The following is a 14689-nucleotide window of genomic DNA, read 5'->3' as shown; positions in this document are numbered from 1 at the left end:
ATTCAAGCTAGGACACTTTGTCTTTGACTCATGTGTGACTGAGGAAGGAGATCCTTTCTGTGTGGTTTCTCCAGGCCCAGCAGAGGAGCTCAGGCCTGCTGTCCCCTGTCTCCTGCCTGTAGACTGCTCACTCTGCTTGCCTGCCCCTCCCCGAAGCGGGTGAGAGGAGAACGTTGCTCACCCACGTTGCTCACCACTAATTTCTCCAGTGTGATTTCTTCTCTTTTCCCTGAACTGTGTTTCTTGTGACCTGATCCCTCACTATTCACCATATACCTTCTATTTCTCTTCTCCTTTTTCACCTTCTGGAGCTCTCAAATTATTTGAACTGCTGTCATTTCTTCATCACACATATAAACACTTATTTTTAAACTGTCCTATTTATGCTGTGTTATTCTACCTGACCCAGTAAAACCCACTTTAATGCAACAGGGCCAGACACCTTGCCACTGCCAGCAAATCACATTAAAAAAACAAGAAGGAGGTGGGGATGACATAAATAGACATTGATTGACTTAGGATGCCCTATCAACATAGCGTAGGGCTAAGAAAACAAAGTTCTGGAGCTAGACACCCCAGGTTCAAATTTCAGCCCCCCACTTTCATTGTCTGGTTACCTAACTGCTCTGTACCTCAGCTTGTTCATATGTAAACTGGCAATAAAGGAAGAACCCCTCTCATAGGTTGCAGTGAGAGTTTGATGAGACTTAAAACCATGCCTGGCATTAGTAAGCATTCGATATGTTGTAGTTATTATTAAGAGGATTGCCATCAGAATAGTGCCCGGCACATAGTAGGCTTACAGTGAAGGTTTGCTACCTGAGTGTGTGAATGAATGAATAAATGAATGAACATTCTGGTTTGGGGGATCACATGTCTCCAGCTGTGCCCATTTCCTTGTACTCCCCAGAGAAGAAATACAGCACAGGGCAGCTTCTGAAACGAACCCAGGGCTGAGAGTGAGAAGGAATGATCGTGAGATTGGAGTCCAGACCAGGAAGGCTGAGTGAACTCCAGGAGTTGTACAGTTGTAAGGGCTGGTAACTGAAAAAGAGAAGGGGTCTTTTCACTGGACTTGGCCTGATCCCAGGGTCATGAAGAAAGGTGCTCACATAGGGAGCTCTCCTTCCCTGGATATTCACCTAGATCTCTTTCTACCTCTCCACCCTCTGGTTCTGTCCAAAATAAGAATCTGTTTATACTGGCACAGGTCTGGATAGATGGGAAAGACTCAGAGCTTCGAGGTAGTAACAGGAATTTACTTCCAGGTAAACACTGTCCCTTGTTAACCTCCAAAAAGTTACTAAAGCTCACCTTTCACAGGGAATGAATAGTCACTTCAAGTTATTAAAATCCAGCGGAAGGGCAGTGCAGGCTGGGAAGGCCAATATGAACGGGAGAGTGGCTGTGCTGCTTCTCTAGTGGCTGTTTGACCTCAGGTGATTCCCTCCATCTTTCTAGACTATGGTTTCCTCCTTGACACTCTGTGGCTTGTTGACTAATCCAGGGCCTTACCACATGTCTGAGAGAATACAGAGGAAAGGACAAATATCAGACACATCTTGAAGAAATTGAGAGACATGGTGTCTCAGTGTAAGTAAGGTATTGGGAGGGAGAAAGGAGGATGATGACTTTTTTGAGCATTATAGCATTCTGAACCAAAGAGGACTCAAGGCTTCAAGCCTGGATGTTGGATGATGGTGTTGTGGCTATTACCATTGAGGAGAAGAGGAACAACTTCAGGGGAGATGTTGAGTTGATTTTGGATGTGTTGAGTTTGAGCTGTTGTCAGGACACTGGATGGTCCCATAAAGCAAACTGTTTTGGCTTCACAAATGAAGGGTGAATACTGAAGGTAGGGAGGATTTTAGGGCCTGGGGAATGGAAGAACTCAGGCATGGAGATGGTCACATCACCCTCAGGCTCCCCTCTGAAAGAAGGAAGCCAGCCTGTCTGGGGTAAAGATGGGGCTGTGATGGTCACCCCACAGCCTGAGAGTGCCCACGAGTGAGGTCAGAGGTATGTTGAAGGCTGCGGGCAGCAGTATATCTCTGTCTGTCTGAGAAGGTCACTTAGGACCACTGAACAAGGCAAGGAAGGGCTGGGTGAGACTTCACCAATTTGACGAGATTTATGTTGCAATATAATTCCTTTTATATGCCCAGAGCTTCTTCCTGTGGAGATTTTTTTTTTTTAGTAATCTTTACACCCAATGTGGGGCTCAAGCTTTTAAAGGTTAAAATGTAACACTGACAAGCAAAATGTTAAAACAAAATGAATAATGAATAAATGAAGGCCATCCTGATACTAATGAAAAGACACCAACCCCTTGTTGGAGTTAAGCCTCTCAGATCAGTTAAGCCTGATCTTTCTTTGCTTTCATCTACATCATTAGGATGCCGTCTTTAATTCCATTCAAGAAGCTTTTATTGCATGCTTACAATGTGGAGGATCCACAGAGAGAGAAAACAGAGCTCCTGCCTTTAAGGACCTCCCAATCTCTCTGTGGAAGGCTGGCATGCATGCAGTAAACTGTTGACTGCCGTTGCAAGGCAGCATAGCTACTGACTGAAATGACATATTGATGGCCAGCCTTCCTGCAAAAGATAGACCGGAAGTGCACCCCGAGCGCCTGGTAGAGTCTGAAGGTGATGGTGAGGGCAGTAGGCACAAAGGCATGGAGCAGACATTGTCCATGGTATGTTTTAGGGGGATACTGGCTTTAGCACACTGGGGAACATGGCAGATAATTTCAGTTAGGCAGAGTGGGGCCAGACTGAGGAATTTCTATTTCAATAGGACATGTGGATGCAAGTGCTAGAAACCATCTTGAGCTGGCTAACCTGTATTATGTGGTGGTTAGAGCCCAGGTTCTGGACGCATGTGTCTTGGTGTGAATGCTGATTTCATCCATTACTAGCTGCATGACCATGGGTGAGTTGCTTAACTTCCCTCTCCCTCTTGTCCTCATATGTAAAATGAGGTAACACACGGAATTGCTGGGAAAATTACTGAGGTAATTTATATATACGGATTAGACCACTACCTGGCACTTACTAAATGCTCAGGGAGTTTTAGTTTTTCACTTTCTCTTTCTCAACTTTCTGTATTGGCTGAAATATTTTCAGGTGAATTGAATTTTTAATCATAAAAAATAAGCTGTTATTTTTTAAAACTTCTTTATAACCCCCCCTCCCCGTGGTTTCACTGTTCAGAGACTATGGTGTCTGAATGAAGGCCATTTTTAAAAGGTAATGAAATCTCTGGTCCCTTTAGTTCTGAAGGAAAGTGTCATTCCAGGTCCACAGATGGGTAGGAGTCGGTCAACTTGGAATGAGTTGAACACCACAAGGGAACTCCAGAGGAGAAATTTGGGGATTTGAGTAACTTATCTTAGGAGGACAAATACTTGAATAAGTAATTGCAAGAAAGCCTTCTCTTTGAACCTTAGTCAGAGTTTGTGAATTGGTTTGACATTTTTTGAAAGTAATCCAGCACTACTGACCTTTCGCTGTATCTGTTGACCTAGCAATTCTCACACAGGAATCTACCATATAGAAATGGAGGTACCAATATAGGAGAGAGATGTACAAAAATATCTATTGTGGCATCATTTGTAGTTGAAATAACCCCAGTACCCATCACAAAGAAAATGGTTGACCAACTTGTGGCAGATCCATACTGTGGATACACATCCAGTGAGTAAACTAGATCTATGTCTAATAGGAGGGATAGTCATAATATGTTATTGACAAAGGAAAATTGCAGAGCGATAGGTGTGCTATAATTTCATTTTTGTTAAAAAAAAAGCTTCATATGTATATATTTGCATCTGCATGGAGAAATGTGTAGAAGAATGTTTATATGGCTAGTAACATGGATTACCTCGGGGCCATGGCATCCATATGTCTATAGTTTGACTTGTTAAAATGAGCATCTTTTGATTTTGTAGTTTCAAAAATATACATAATAATGTAGAGGAGGTGTTTTGTTTGGAAATTAATCTGAAGGCCAAGATTGAGAAGAGATCACTCAGCTGCTTTAAGTAAATCCTGGTACCCAGGTACCCTGGTACCCTGAATCACAGCCTTGCTGTAGAAAGACCTTGTAGGGCAACTGAGCTCTTTGTTTGGGGATCATTGAATAATCCCATAGAAAAGAAGTTAGAAGATAGTGGGTAAATACATTTGCTTCAATGACCAAAAAGAGGGAAAGCAGACATTCCTAGGAAGCTTGGCGTGTTATCAGCAAAGTCCAGGAACAAATCACTAAACGGCATCGCTTGCTATACTTAGGAAATGAAGTAACAATTAGGAGAGCCTACATGGGCTCTTGGGAATTAAGTCATGCTAAAACTCAATTAATCATATTATTTCTCCTTTCTCTCTCCCTCAAATCAGGGGATCATTGTAGATATAAAGTACTGAAACTTTTCCCATAATGTGTGAGTAGTCAAGATAAACATGAGTTAGAAATATATGCAAAGGTCAGACCCAGAATATTGATTCATCTTAAGGAAGCTTCTAGAGGTAGAGATTCACCCTTCACCTTCTCCTTTCAAGTTCTCGTCTGTAGATTAAAAAACTGGGGTCTATAAAAATGTCATATATAAATGTACACATATATCTATCTATATGTAGATAAATATATAAAAATTACACAAAGCTCGGGGGTGGGAACTAAATGTTCTTAAGGGTAAAATCAGGATATAAGAAATTCCAGACAGGGAATTTTTTTTTTTTTTTTTCTGGAAGGCATGGTCTTTTTCCCAAACCTCAGGGATGTGTGTTGTGATTTTTTTTCAGTGGGGCTTGCCACAAACTTCACACAGCAGATTTTCCTACCACTGATAACACCAGGGGATCCACCGAGTCATGTGACTCAAACAGGGGGGCTGCTTGCCTTGCAGTCCTGACTGGTTGCAGAGCCCTTTCCCGTTTCATAGCTCTCAGATCCAGCCACTGTTCTCCTTACTCTGGATATGGGCCATCAAAGAATTCTGGATGCCTCCAGAACCCAGAGACAACTACCTGGCCTTGGGGATCCATCTTCATTATAGTTGGTGAAAGGTGTAATATTTTGTCTTTCTCTTTGGAGGGGATGTCCAGCATGCCTCTGACCATGAGACCATAATTTTTCTTTAAATTTTAATTCCCATATAGTTAACTTACAGTATCTCAGTGTACAAAATTGGTTTCAGTGTACAATAGAGTGATGCAGCAATTCTGTGTATTTCTCGAGCTCATCAAGATCAGTTTTCTTAATCTTAATCCCCTTCACTTGTTTCACCCATCCCCCCACCCCTCTTCCCTCTGGTAACAGTCTGTTCGCTCTCTATAGTTAAGAGTCTAGGAGAGGGAAAAAAAGAAATTCCTGATGGGTTGGAGAGACTACAACAATAATATGGAAAGGAATTAGTTATATGAATAGTTCATTCAGGTTCAAAAAATCTACTCCACAAGAAAGCAAGCCAGCTGGATACAATAAGAATATAGACTCTTTAAAAATATAAAATAAGAATATAGACCATAAAAATACAGACTCTATAGTTTCCCTGAAGTGACTCTTGGGCTGAATTAGTGGAGGATTATAATGAGGAACATGTGAAAATATACTCCTGGTGTATTCTGTGGGAGGAAGGACTCCAATATCGAGCCTAGTCCTGGAATTATGGCACAAACTGAACATATTCAGGGTAGGGTGACCAGAGAGAAGAGTCTGGAAAGCATGTTTGTAGTACCACATAAGGGCACAGGCTGACTACTGAAGTGAATTACTTCTGTAATAGTCTGTCCTTGAAAAGATTTTCAAAGAGGTTGTGAACGACATGGGTGTGGAGGTACGACCCACACTTTGCCTTGCCATCAAGCAGAATTCCCTGTTACCTCTCCCTTCATCCACACATGCCCCACCTACTTAAAGCCGGGTTTCCCGAAGTGTGGGCTGCTGGGCAAGGTGGTTTAAGGTAGCACATAGACCTGGCTTTAAATAACATTAAATCTCATGGTGAGATAGCTATTTCTGTTTTCATTTTCTATCAGTTCACTGATTACATACAGAAGAAAGTCTCTGGCCTTAATCTGGTTTTGACATCTCTCTTGTATTTACCGATCTTCTCTTTTTATTTTTATTTATTTATTTTTAAAAGATTTTATTTATTTAATTGACAGATAGGTAGAACACAAGTAGGCAGAGAGGCAGGCAGAGGGAGAGGGAGAAACAGGCTCTCCGCTGAGCAGGGAACCTGATGTGGGACTCGATCCCAGAACCTTGGGATCATGACCTGAGCTGAAGGCAGCCGCTTAACCGACAGAGCCACCCAGGCGCCCCTGATCTTCTCTTTTTAATAAGGAAAAGACAGGCCTGGAGCGTAGAGCCTTCAGCAAGCCACAGTCTCTTGTTGAAATTTTAAACATTATGTTCTCATTGTATTAACTTGTGATAAGGGAAACTGGTTTTTCATTTAAGGTGATGATCTAAAGTTTCCCATGGGCAGGAAAATCAAATGTGGGAGAGTCTAATGGCACTTTAAAGTATGAAGCTATTAGCAAAGTAACACAAGGGTGTGTCCAAAAGCAAAACTGAAAGTATGAGGACGAGGAAAACAGGTCAGGTCCGTGTAATCCCAATCAGCACCACGTAATGCAATTTTGATCGTAGAAGCATAAATTTGCACACACTTCAAATCGAAAAGCAGTAGGAGAAGCCAAGGAAGCGCTATGCGCTACGCAGTATCTCCCAAGATGGCAAATGAGCTGCAAGGAACAGGAAGTGCAGCCTTAACACAGCTCCAGGTAGGGTGGGCCTGTCTCCAGGGAGGTTCTTGCCTGGATCCCGGGCGGAGGAGGGTGGAAGTAAAAGGAAGAGGGGTTTTGGATTTTGAAAAATAAAAATGAACTCCAAACCTGCATATTGGGGAAACTTTCTTAAGACATGTTATTGGTCCTACTGACCATGGTGGACGGTGCGGAAAATAAAGCAGGTAGGTTAGTATTCACAGCGCATCCCCTATCTTCTCACTGAATTTCTGCAGCCCGGAGAAAGGCCTGAGCTCTCTAATCTGGTGAGGCAGGTGACTCAGCTCAAGGGAAGCATTTGCAGCCTGTGGGTTATGTCATTTTCCTGCCTTTACTGTGGTGCATGAGTCAGCAAGTAGCAGTTTCTTTCAAAGCACATTTATTTACATTCATTTTAAAGTCTTGAACAGATATTTGCATGCCTAAGTTCACAGCAGCATTATTCACAATAGCCAAAACGTGGAGTAACCCAAGTGTCCATGAAGGGATGAATCAATAAACAAAATGTGGACTGTACATACAATGGAATATTATTCACCCTTGAAAAGGAAGGAAATTCTGACACGTGCTATAACATGGGTGAACCTTGAAAACATTATGCCAAGTGAAATAAGCCAGATACAAAAGGGCAAATACTGTGTAATTGTATGAGGTATTCTATAAGGGTAGAAATCACAAAGACAGAAAGTAGAATAGTGATTACTTGGGGCTGTGGGGAGAGGCAATGAGCAGCTGTTTAATGGGGATACAGTTTCATCTAGGAAAGATGAAAAAGTTTGGTAGATGGAGAGTGGTTAATGGCTGCACAACAGTATGGATGTACTTAAGACTACTGAACTATACACTTAAAAGTGATTAAAATGATGTTTTAAAGAGTTAAAGAAAACGATTAAGTCTAGAAGAATTCAGGGAGTACCTGGCTGTGGAGAGAGTGGTGAAGGGGTGTGAGCTATTTCAATTCCTCACCCCTATTGCAGCCACTCTCCAGCCCTCCTGTCCTGCTTTACCCCCTGGCTCACAACAACATGCCTCTTACTTTCTGGCTTCTGGCTGGAGTCATTCAGTGGGGAGCACGAGCGGGAGAAGAGAACAGAGAGAACAGGGAGGTCACAGAATCTATTTCCCCGGTCCCCTCCCTGAAGGACTGCTGCCCGGTGACTGTGTCCCTTGGCTGAAGGTCAAGAGCCCCTCTCAGGGGTGCCTGGGTGGCTCAGTGGGTTAGGGCTTCTGCCTTCGGCTCAGGTCATGATCCCAGGGTCCTGGGATCGAGCCCCACGTCGGGCTCTCTGCTCAGTGGGGAGCCTGCTTTCCCTTCTCTCTCTGCCGGCCTCTCTGCCTACTTGTGATCTCTGTCTGTCAAATAAATAAAATCTTAAAAAAAAAAAAAAAGAGCCCCTCTCAGTCTCAGGATTCTGGTGCTTTTCCCTCTTGCCTCTTCAGACCTAGCACAGTAGCAGCTACCACAGCCCCTGGCCCCAGGGAACTGCGCTATCCTTTGTGGTCCTTCCACCTCCTACCAACACCTTTGTCAACAGTCTTTTTATTAAATTCTCTGCAAATTACCCAATTTGAGCACGTCATCTGTTTCTTGCTGGACTACGCTGATGCGAGGTAACTTATAACAAAGTTGGGGAAATACCGGCCCAAAGAAAATCCACTTCTATTCTCAAAAGATCTCTCTTCCAGATGCCCAGAGGAGGCAATGGTAAGGGATCTTCCAGATGGAAGATCCTCCCTGCCTTCCTTCCCCTCTCTTTTTCCAAGAACTTCTTTTCAATTGCTATTTTAGTACAGAGAATTCAGTATCCGTTATTTTCTCCAATCCTATAGACAGTCATTTTTGTACATAACAGAATTCCATTCTAGTAAAACAAATCATTCAGATATTCCATCGTATTTTATTATTTTTTTAAAAAAAGCATTTTTTGAATGTTTTATTGAATCCTAGATACAGATGTTCAAGGATATGGGGCAATTGCAGTTAAATATGAATAGAAAAGCTGAAATGGTATTTGTATAAGGCTGTTCAAATTGCTAAGAGAGACAAAGCTCCATTAGATGAGCTATCTATCCCCTCTAAAGTGGTTAATATGGGGAAAATAACAAAAAATTTTGCCTTCCTTCTAGTAGTAATGGCCTAGAATAAGTTGAACATAGCTCCCCAACCTTCTCTGAAATCCAGGGGGATGTATCTTGTCCAGGCTTATACTACACACATGTTATTTTCAGGTCAAAAGAAACGGTCACACTTGCTTGTAAGGTCACTGGCTCAGGTAAGCAGACCATCTTTTTGCTGCAAAAGAAGAGCAACAAGAAGGTATATACCCTCAGGGCAGGTTCGTGATTGGTGAGGAGAGAGGGCTAGGAGTCCTGTGCTCTTGTGAACCCATAATGTCAGGTGAAGGAAGTCTACGATCTTCCATTATAGGAGTCTACTACTCCTGTCCTCCATGTGCCCAGATGTTGTAAGGCCAGTATCAATCCCTGTTAGAGGCACAGGAGGGTCCACACCTGTGACTGTGACCAGGCTGTGCAATTAAAAATCTTTGTTCCAATAAAATCATACATAGAAACTAAATAAGACATATACAAAATAGGTTCTATATTTATATATAAAGTTATCCAGTTATATATCAGATAAAATGAAGTTTCTTATATTGAAGTGGGAATGGGAAGTTGAAAGTGATAATTGTTGCACAACAGTATGGATGTACTTAATACTACTGAATTATACACTTAAAAATAATGTAAATGATTTTTTAAAGAGTTAAAGGAAACAATTAAGTCTGGAAGAATCCAGGGAGTATCTGGCTATGGAGAAAGTGGTGAAGGAGTGTGCGCTATCTCTCTGTTCCTCACCCACACCCCAGCTATTCTCCACCCTCTTTGGCTTTCTAACACCTCCAACCCAAGATGGCCTCATAGGAAATTCAAGAAAATGCTGGGTCTTTGTCATCTCTTCATTGAGGAAGCTAACCACTGTGATGTGATTGCACCTCAACAAATGTCACATCTAAGGTCAGGATTGGTCCTATGGGTGTGCCAGAGTGGGGTAGGGTGGGATGGGGTGGGGAGGGGTGGGGTGGGGTGGATTTGGGGCTTACTTGTCATTGACCGGCAAAGGAGCAGTGCAGAACTTCCCAACAATGGTAGTCCGGTCTTTTCTCCAAACTCGGTGGGAAGAATGAAACTTGAGTTTCACTTGGTCTATCTGGCACTGAGGGTTGGCATGAGCTATGACTCCTTTCCCCTGGAGTTCCTGTCTAGGTCTGCAAGGGAAAGGGAAATTAAGCTACCCAAGCACATTTGGCCTTTGCTTCCCCCTTGGCTCCTGCTAGTAGTGTTGTTCAGCTGTCATGCACAAAAGAACTCCTTGATGGTGGGGATCATAATCCCTTGTATCACACTCACCAGCCCCCTGTGCACATACTCACAGCTTTAAACATGGTTCAGAAAATAGTTGTTGATATTTGAAAGCAAACAAGTGGACATAGCAGCAAAATAGTAGCTCTTGGATTTTCATATCTGGAAAAAAATTCTGTGTTCTTAGATTCCTAATTGGAGAAGATCTTCACTTTCAGATCTACCTACTGGAAGTACAGCCCTCTTTTAGGGCATTAAGCTCCATAAATTTTGAGTGGACTAGACCGAGCTTGGATGTGTGGATGGGAAGAAACAAACAAAAAACGGATCTTGAAACCAGACAGAGCTGGCATGGTACCCAGGATTTGTCTCCTGCCAACTGTGTGGCTTTGGAGTCACACGCCCTATGTCTAATCTCCAGCTCTCCCACACACTAGCCATGAGCCTGACCCACAGGGTTAGGTATGCCTCAACTACAACCTAAGTGACCCAGAGTGAAAGCAGAATTCAGGTCTCTCTTGGCCCAAGATGGAAAGAGTAAGAGGTGGCCAATCTAGAGAGGTGACAAAGACAAGATTCGGGTGTGGAGCAAGGAAGCCTGCTGGGATTCCACCAAACTGAGCAAAACCCTGGGGTGCAGGGAAGGCACTTGCCTCCTGTGTTGAGCCCATGGCCTTTCCAGGCTCAGAAGCAGTGGGGCCTATAGAAAGATGAGGAAAGCAGGGGGCGTTGGGCGTTGGGGATCATCGAACAGGGGGCACATGGCTCAACCACATGGTTTCTCTTTCTGGCTTCTTGGAGTGAGAAAATGTCTTCTTTGTGTCCTTTTTAACCCCAGGTTCGTCATATAATTTTTTTTTTTTTCTTTTGAGGAAGATTCTGTATGACTTTAAAAGCTGTTCCTGGTTTGTTTTTGTTTTTGTTTTTTAATTTAAGAAGTGTTTTGGAATATGTCAGAGGGGGGACAAAATAAGATTTTTCCTTTTAAGAAGCTGCATGGATTACAGCAGCTAGTTACAAACTAGCAGGGTATGAAGGATGCTGTGAGTGACCTTGAAGAGGAAAATTACCCAGAGCAGGTCCAGGCCCAGAAGGCCCCAGCAGATAGAAAGTTACTAGCTCTGTGGGTAGAGCAAGAGATAACCAGCCCTTTCTGCTTTTGTAAACAGGCTTCGGGCCACAGGCTCCCTGCACTACTGTTGCCATCTAAAGCGGCCTCCCCCACCCCCAGCCCTTGGAACCTGAACCCCTGCACTCCCCCATAAAAAGCTCTATAACCCTGCTGCCCGGTGCCCAGAATCTCCAGTGCAAGCAGGTCTGGGTCTGCCAGAGTAAAATAAACCCGAGTTCTCTTACTTCTCCGAGGGTCACTTGGTTTCTCTCTGGTCTGATTTTTATTTTTCTGCAACCTAAGGACTTGATTTGGGTAAATTTTCTAATTAGAAGGAAATCCTGGGGTTTCACGAAGCTATAGAAAGTAGGGAAAGACCACACATAAACCCCCCTCCTTTTTTTCGATTTCTATTCTGCAAAAAGGAAAACAAAAACAAAAACCAAGGAATTAAAGATAACCACATTCTGAGTCTTCTACAAAAGAGTAAAACGCAAATAGCTTTGGGGAGAAGGAAGAAACAATCTGTGGACGTCCCTTCCAATCACTTGGGGGGTTTTTTTAAAAGTGTAGCGGTTGAGGGGTGCCTGGGTGGCTCAGGGGGTTAAAGTCTCTGCCTTCGGCGCAGGTCATGATCCCAGGGTCCTGGGATGGGGCTCTCTGCTCAGCAGGAGCCTGCCCCATTCCCGCCTACTTGTGATCTCTGTCAAATAAATAAATAAATTCTTTAAAAAAAATCCTTTAATTAAAAGTGTAGTGGTTGAGGCTGCGTCCAGAGACTCAGCAGTAATTGGCCTGGGGCGGGGCTTGGGTGGGGAGGGGTCAGTGGTGTTTAATGATCTCCTGGTGATTCTAACCAGAGGCCAGTTGTGTGTCATTGTGTTGACTCCTGCTAGCGTCATCTCATCTACCAAAGCACAGGAAAGCAATGAAAACACCTGGTGGAAATAACACGACCTCAGACTGATCTACTGAAAATTATTCAGCTATTATCTGCAAGACTTAGGTGGGCACATGAAGGGCTATGTTGGGATCCTGCCTGCCTGCCATCCCTCTCTCTCTGTGGCCTGTGTGAGCTGGAGCCCTGGCTGGTGGCAGGGTGTTTGGGAGTCCAGAATTGTGCTCCTCTGGGCGGAAATTTGTCTCCCCTGCTAGTACAATTAATGTCTAATACTGCAGCCTGAGAAATCTTTCCAAATTCCAATCTGATCCGGTCACTTTTCTGCTTCAAAGTCCCACTGGCTCCCAAACTGCTCTCGAGATAAAAACCAAAATCTCTAACCTGTCCTTCAAACCTTGCACAGTCTGGCCCTGAGCTGCGCCCCCACCCCAGCCCTCTCTCCCAGTGCTTCACCCCTACTCTCTGCTCCTGCTCCTGGGCTGCATTCTCACGAACCCTCCATTGGGTAACTCATGCGAATTACTACTTAAACGTCACCTTCTCAGTCTTGGTCTGGCGCTGTCTTATCTGTTCTCTTGACACCCACCGCTGTGGACAATTGGACACATCCGTGCACGTGCACTGCTCATTCCTGTGTTTGCATGTTCGCGCTTCATCCCGCCCCTCGCAACCCACACGTCTCAGGCTCCCCTGCCGGCGAGTCCCAGCGAGGTCTAACTTGCAGGAGGCACACTTAGCGGGGAGACCACTTCGGGCTGTGATTCCAGAGGGGCTGTATTTCCTGCCTGCTCCCGGCTCCCACCACGCAGCCCCCTCCTTCAGTGGATCCAGCCAGCACTCTACCAACACCATGACCACCACCACCACCACCAGGGCTCTGTTCCTACAACCCCACAGGCCATTTGCCCCTTCCCTGTTGCTGATCCCTGCACTGCCTCCCCACTAACCTTTTGGGTTTTCAGCTCTCCTGACACATTTGTAATTAGTTCCCTGGGTTCAATTCCTTCTCTTGGACTCCGGGCTTGGGCTCTGGTTTCTGGACTGGACCCTGACTGAGACAGCAACCTCTCATTAGGCTGGCTCCTGCTGGCTTATGATTAACTAACCAGTTGCTTTTTATTATTATTATTTTATTTTATTTTTAGTAAAGCGATAGAAGTTTATTTAAAGTTTTGGTTTTTTGTTTTGGGGTTTTTTATTTGTTTGCTTGTTTGACAGAGAGAGACACAGTGAGAGAGGGAACACAAGCAAGGGGAGTGGGAGAGGGAGAAGCAGTCTTCCTGCCTGAGGGAGCCTGATGCGGGGCTCAATCCCAGGACCTGAGCTGAAGACAGACGTTTAAGGACTGAGCCACCCAGGCCCCCCAAGCGATAGAAGTTTATTAAGTGAAGATACAGAAAAAGCTCTCAAGAGTGAGAGGGGTCCAGACAGGGTTGCCAACGAGGGCCTCTAGGGCTGGACTTTTATAGAAAGCTAGCCAGGAAACTTAAATCCTTTTAACATCTCTCTTGATAACACCTTCAGTGGCTTGCTTACTTTTTAGGAGTGGTTATTCTTTGATGGTCACAGGTGATTATCATAAAGACATCTGCCCCACATGACCCACCCCTCAGGCCCAGGGCAGGATGGTGCCCCATGACCGGTTGCTTTTTAAAGAGACAAGCACGTCTGCTGCTGGGTTCATCTCCCTTGCCGGCCTTGAGCCTCCCTATAGTTGAAGTTCTCTATCTTCCCACCTCAAGATGACTCCTGTTAGCGTCAAGATAACAACTGCCAGCTGGTAGACCCAAATGTGCCCCCAAAGGGAAGGAAATGCTCAGCCTGGTTCTAAGGATTAGCACCACGTGGCCTCAAGCCCTGCTTTCCTCATACTCATTTCCTAACTGACCCTCTGCCTGCGATTCAGTTCTAGGAACTCACCCAGTACCACACCCACTTTCCAGGAGTAGGTGCTTCCCAGGCTCTGGTCAGCCCTCCCTGGGCTAGTGGCTGAGGTCCTCCTACTTGCTGACATCACTGATACCCCCTTCCTGGATTTTCATGACTAATGTTTCCTATCAGGGACCCAATTCTCATGTTCTTACTAGCCCTCAAGACATCCCATTACTTCTCTCACCGGCCTCCTCTGGTATTATCTAAATACACCATCCTTGGATTCACTACTGATCCTGAACCTGGGACAGTCCCCAGCATGTGTCTGTGGGTGCATCCGTCATAGGTACTGCCCTCACCCCACCTCTAGCCTGATGGGCTCAGGCCACCCCTCAGTAAGCACACAGGGCTGTCATGGGAGAGGAGTGTGTGTGTGTGTGTGTGTGTGTGAGGAGGGACACTTACGTACATGGTGATCTTGACCAAGGAAGTAATATTGCTGCTCAGGAAGGTGATAGAGATGAGGGTGTCCTTGTTCCTTGGCTCCTGCAAGTAAAACTCCACGAGGCTGTGATGCACTGGGAAACAAAAGCAGAGCAGATGCCTAGGCCAGAGGTCAGTGGTGCCCAACGCACACCAAGCCCC

At 44.7% G+C, this 14689-nt stretch overlaps 1 protein-coding gene across 4 annotated transcripts in view; it reads right to left on the bottom strand.

Annotated features, from left to right (window-relative positions):
• PLA1A (phospholipase A1 member A) overlaps positions 1-14689 on the bottom strand; it is a 38287-nt gene that overhangs the window by 3160 nt on the left and 20438 nt on the right. The window contains exons 9-11 of one of the 4 annotated variants that reach the window (XM_047725832.1): positions 14514-14622; positions 9902-10066; positions 8676-9090 (exon numbers count right to left, since the gene is read on the bottom strand). In XM_047725832.1, coding sequence (XP_047581788.1) covers positions 9006-9090; positions 9902-10066; positions 14514-14622 — 359 coding nt within the window. In that variant the 3' untranslated portion in view covers positions 8676-9005. Of the gene's footprint in view, positions 1-8675; positions 9091-9901; positions 10067-11969; positions 13225-14509; positions 14623-14689 lie in introns of those variants that run through there. The other 3 variants (XM_047725854.1, XM_047725839.1, XM_047725848.1) reach the window with 3 other exon arrangements.

Source organism: Lutra lutra, chromosome 1 (assembly GCF_902655055.1).
Source record: "Lutra lutra chromosome 1, mLutLut1.2, whole genome shotgun sequence".
NCBI classification, from domain to species: Eukaryota; Metazoa; Chordata; class Mammalia; order Carnivora; family Mustelidae; genus Lutra; species Lutra lutra.
This window is presented reverse-complemented; position numbering and strand designations above follow the sequence as displayed.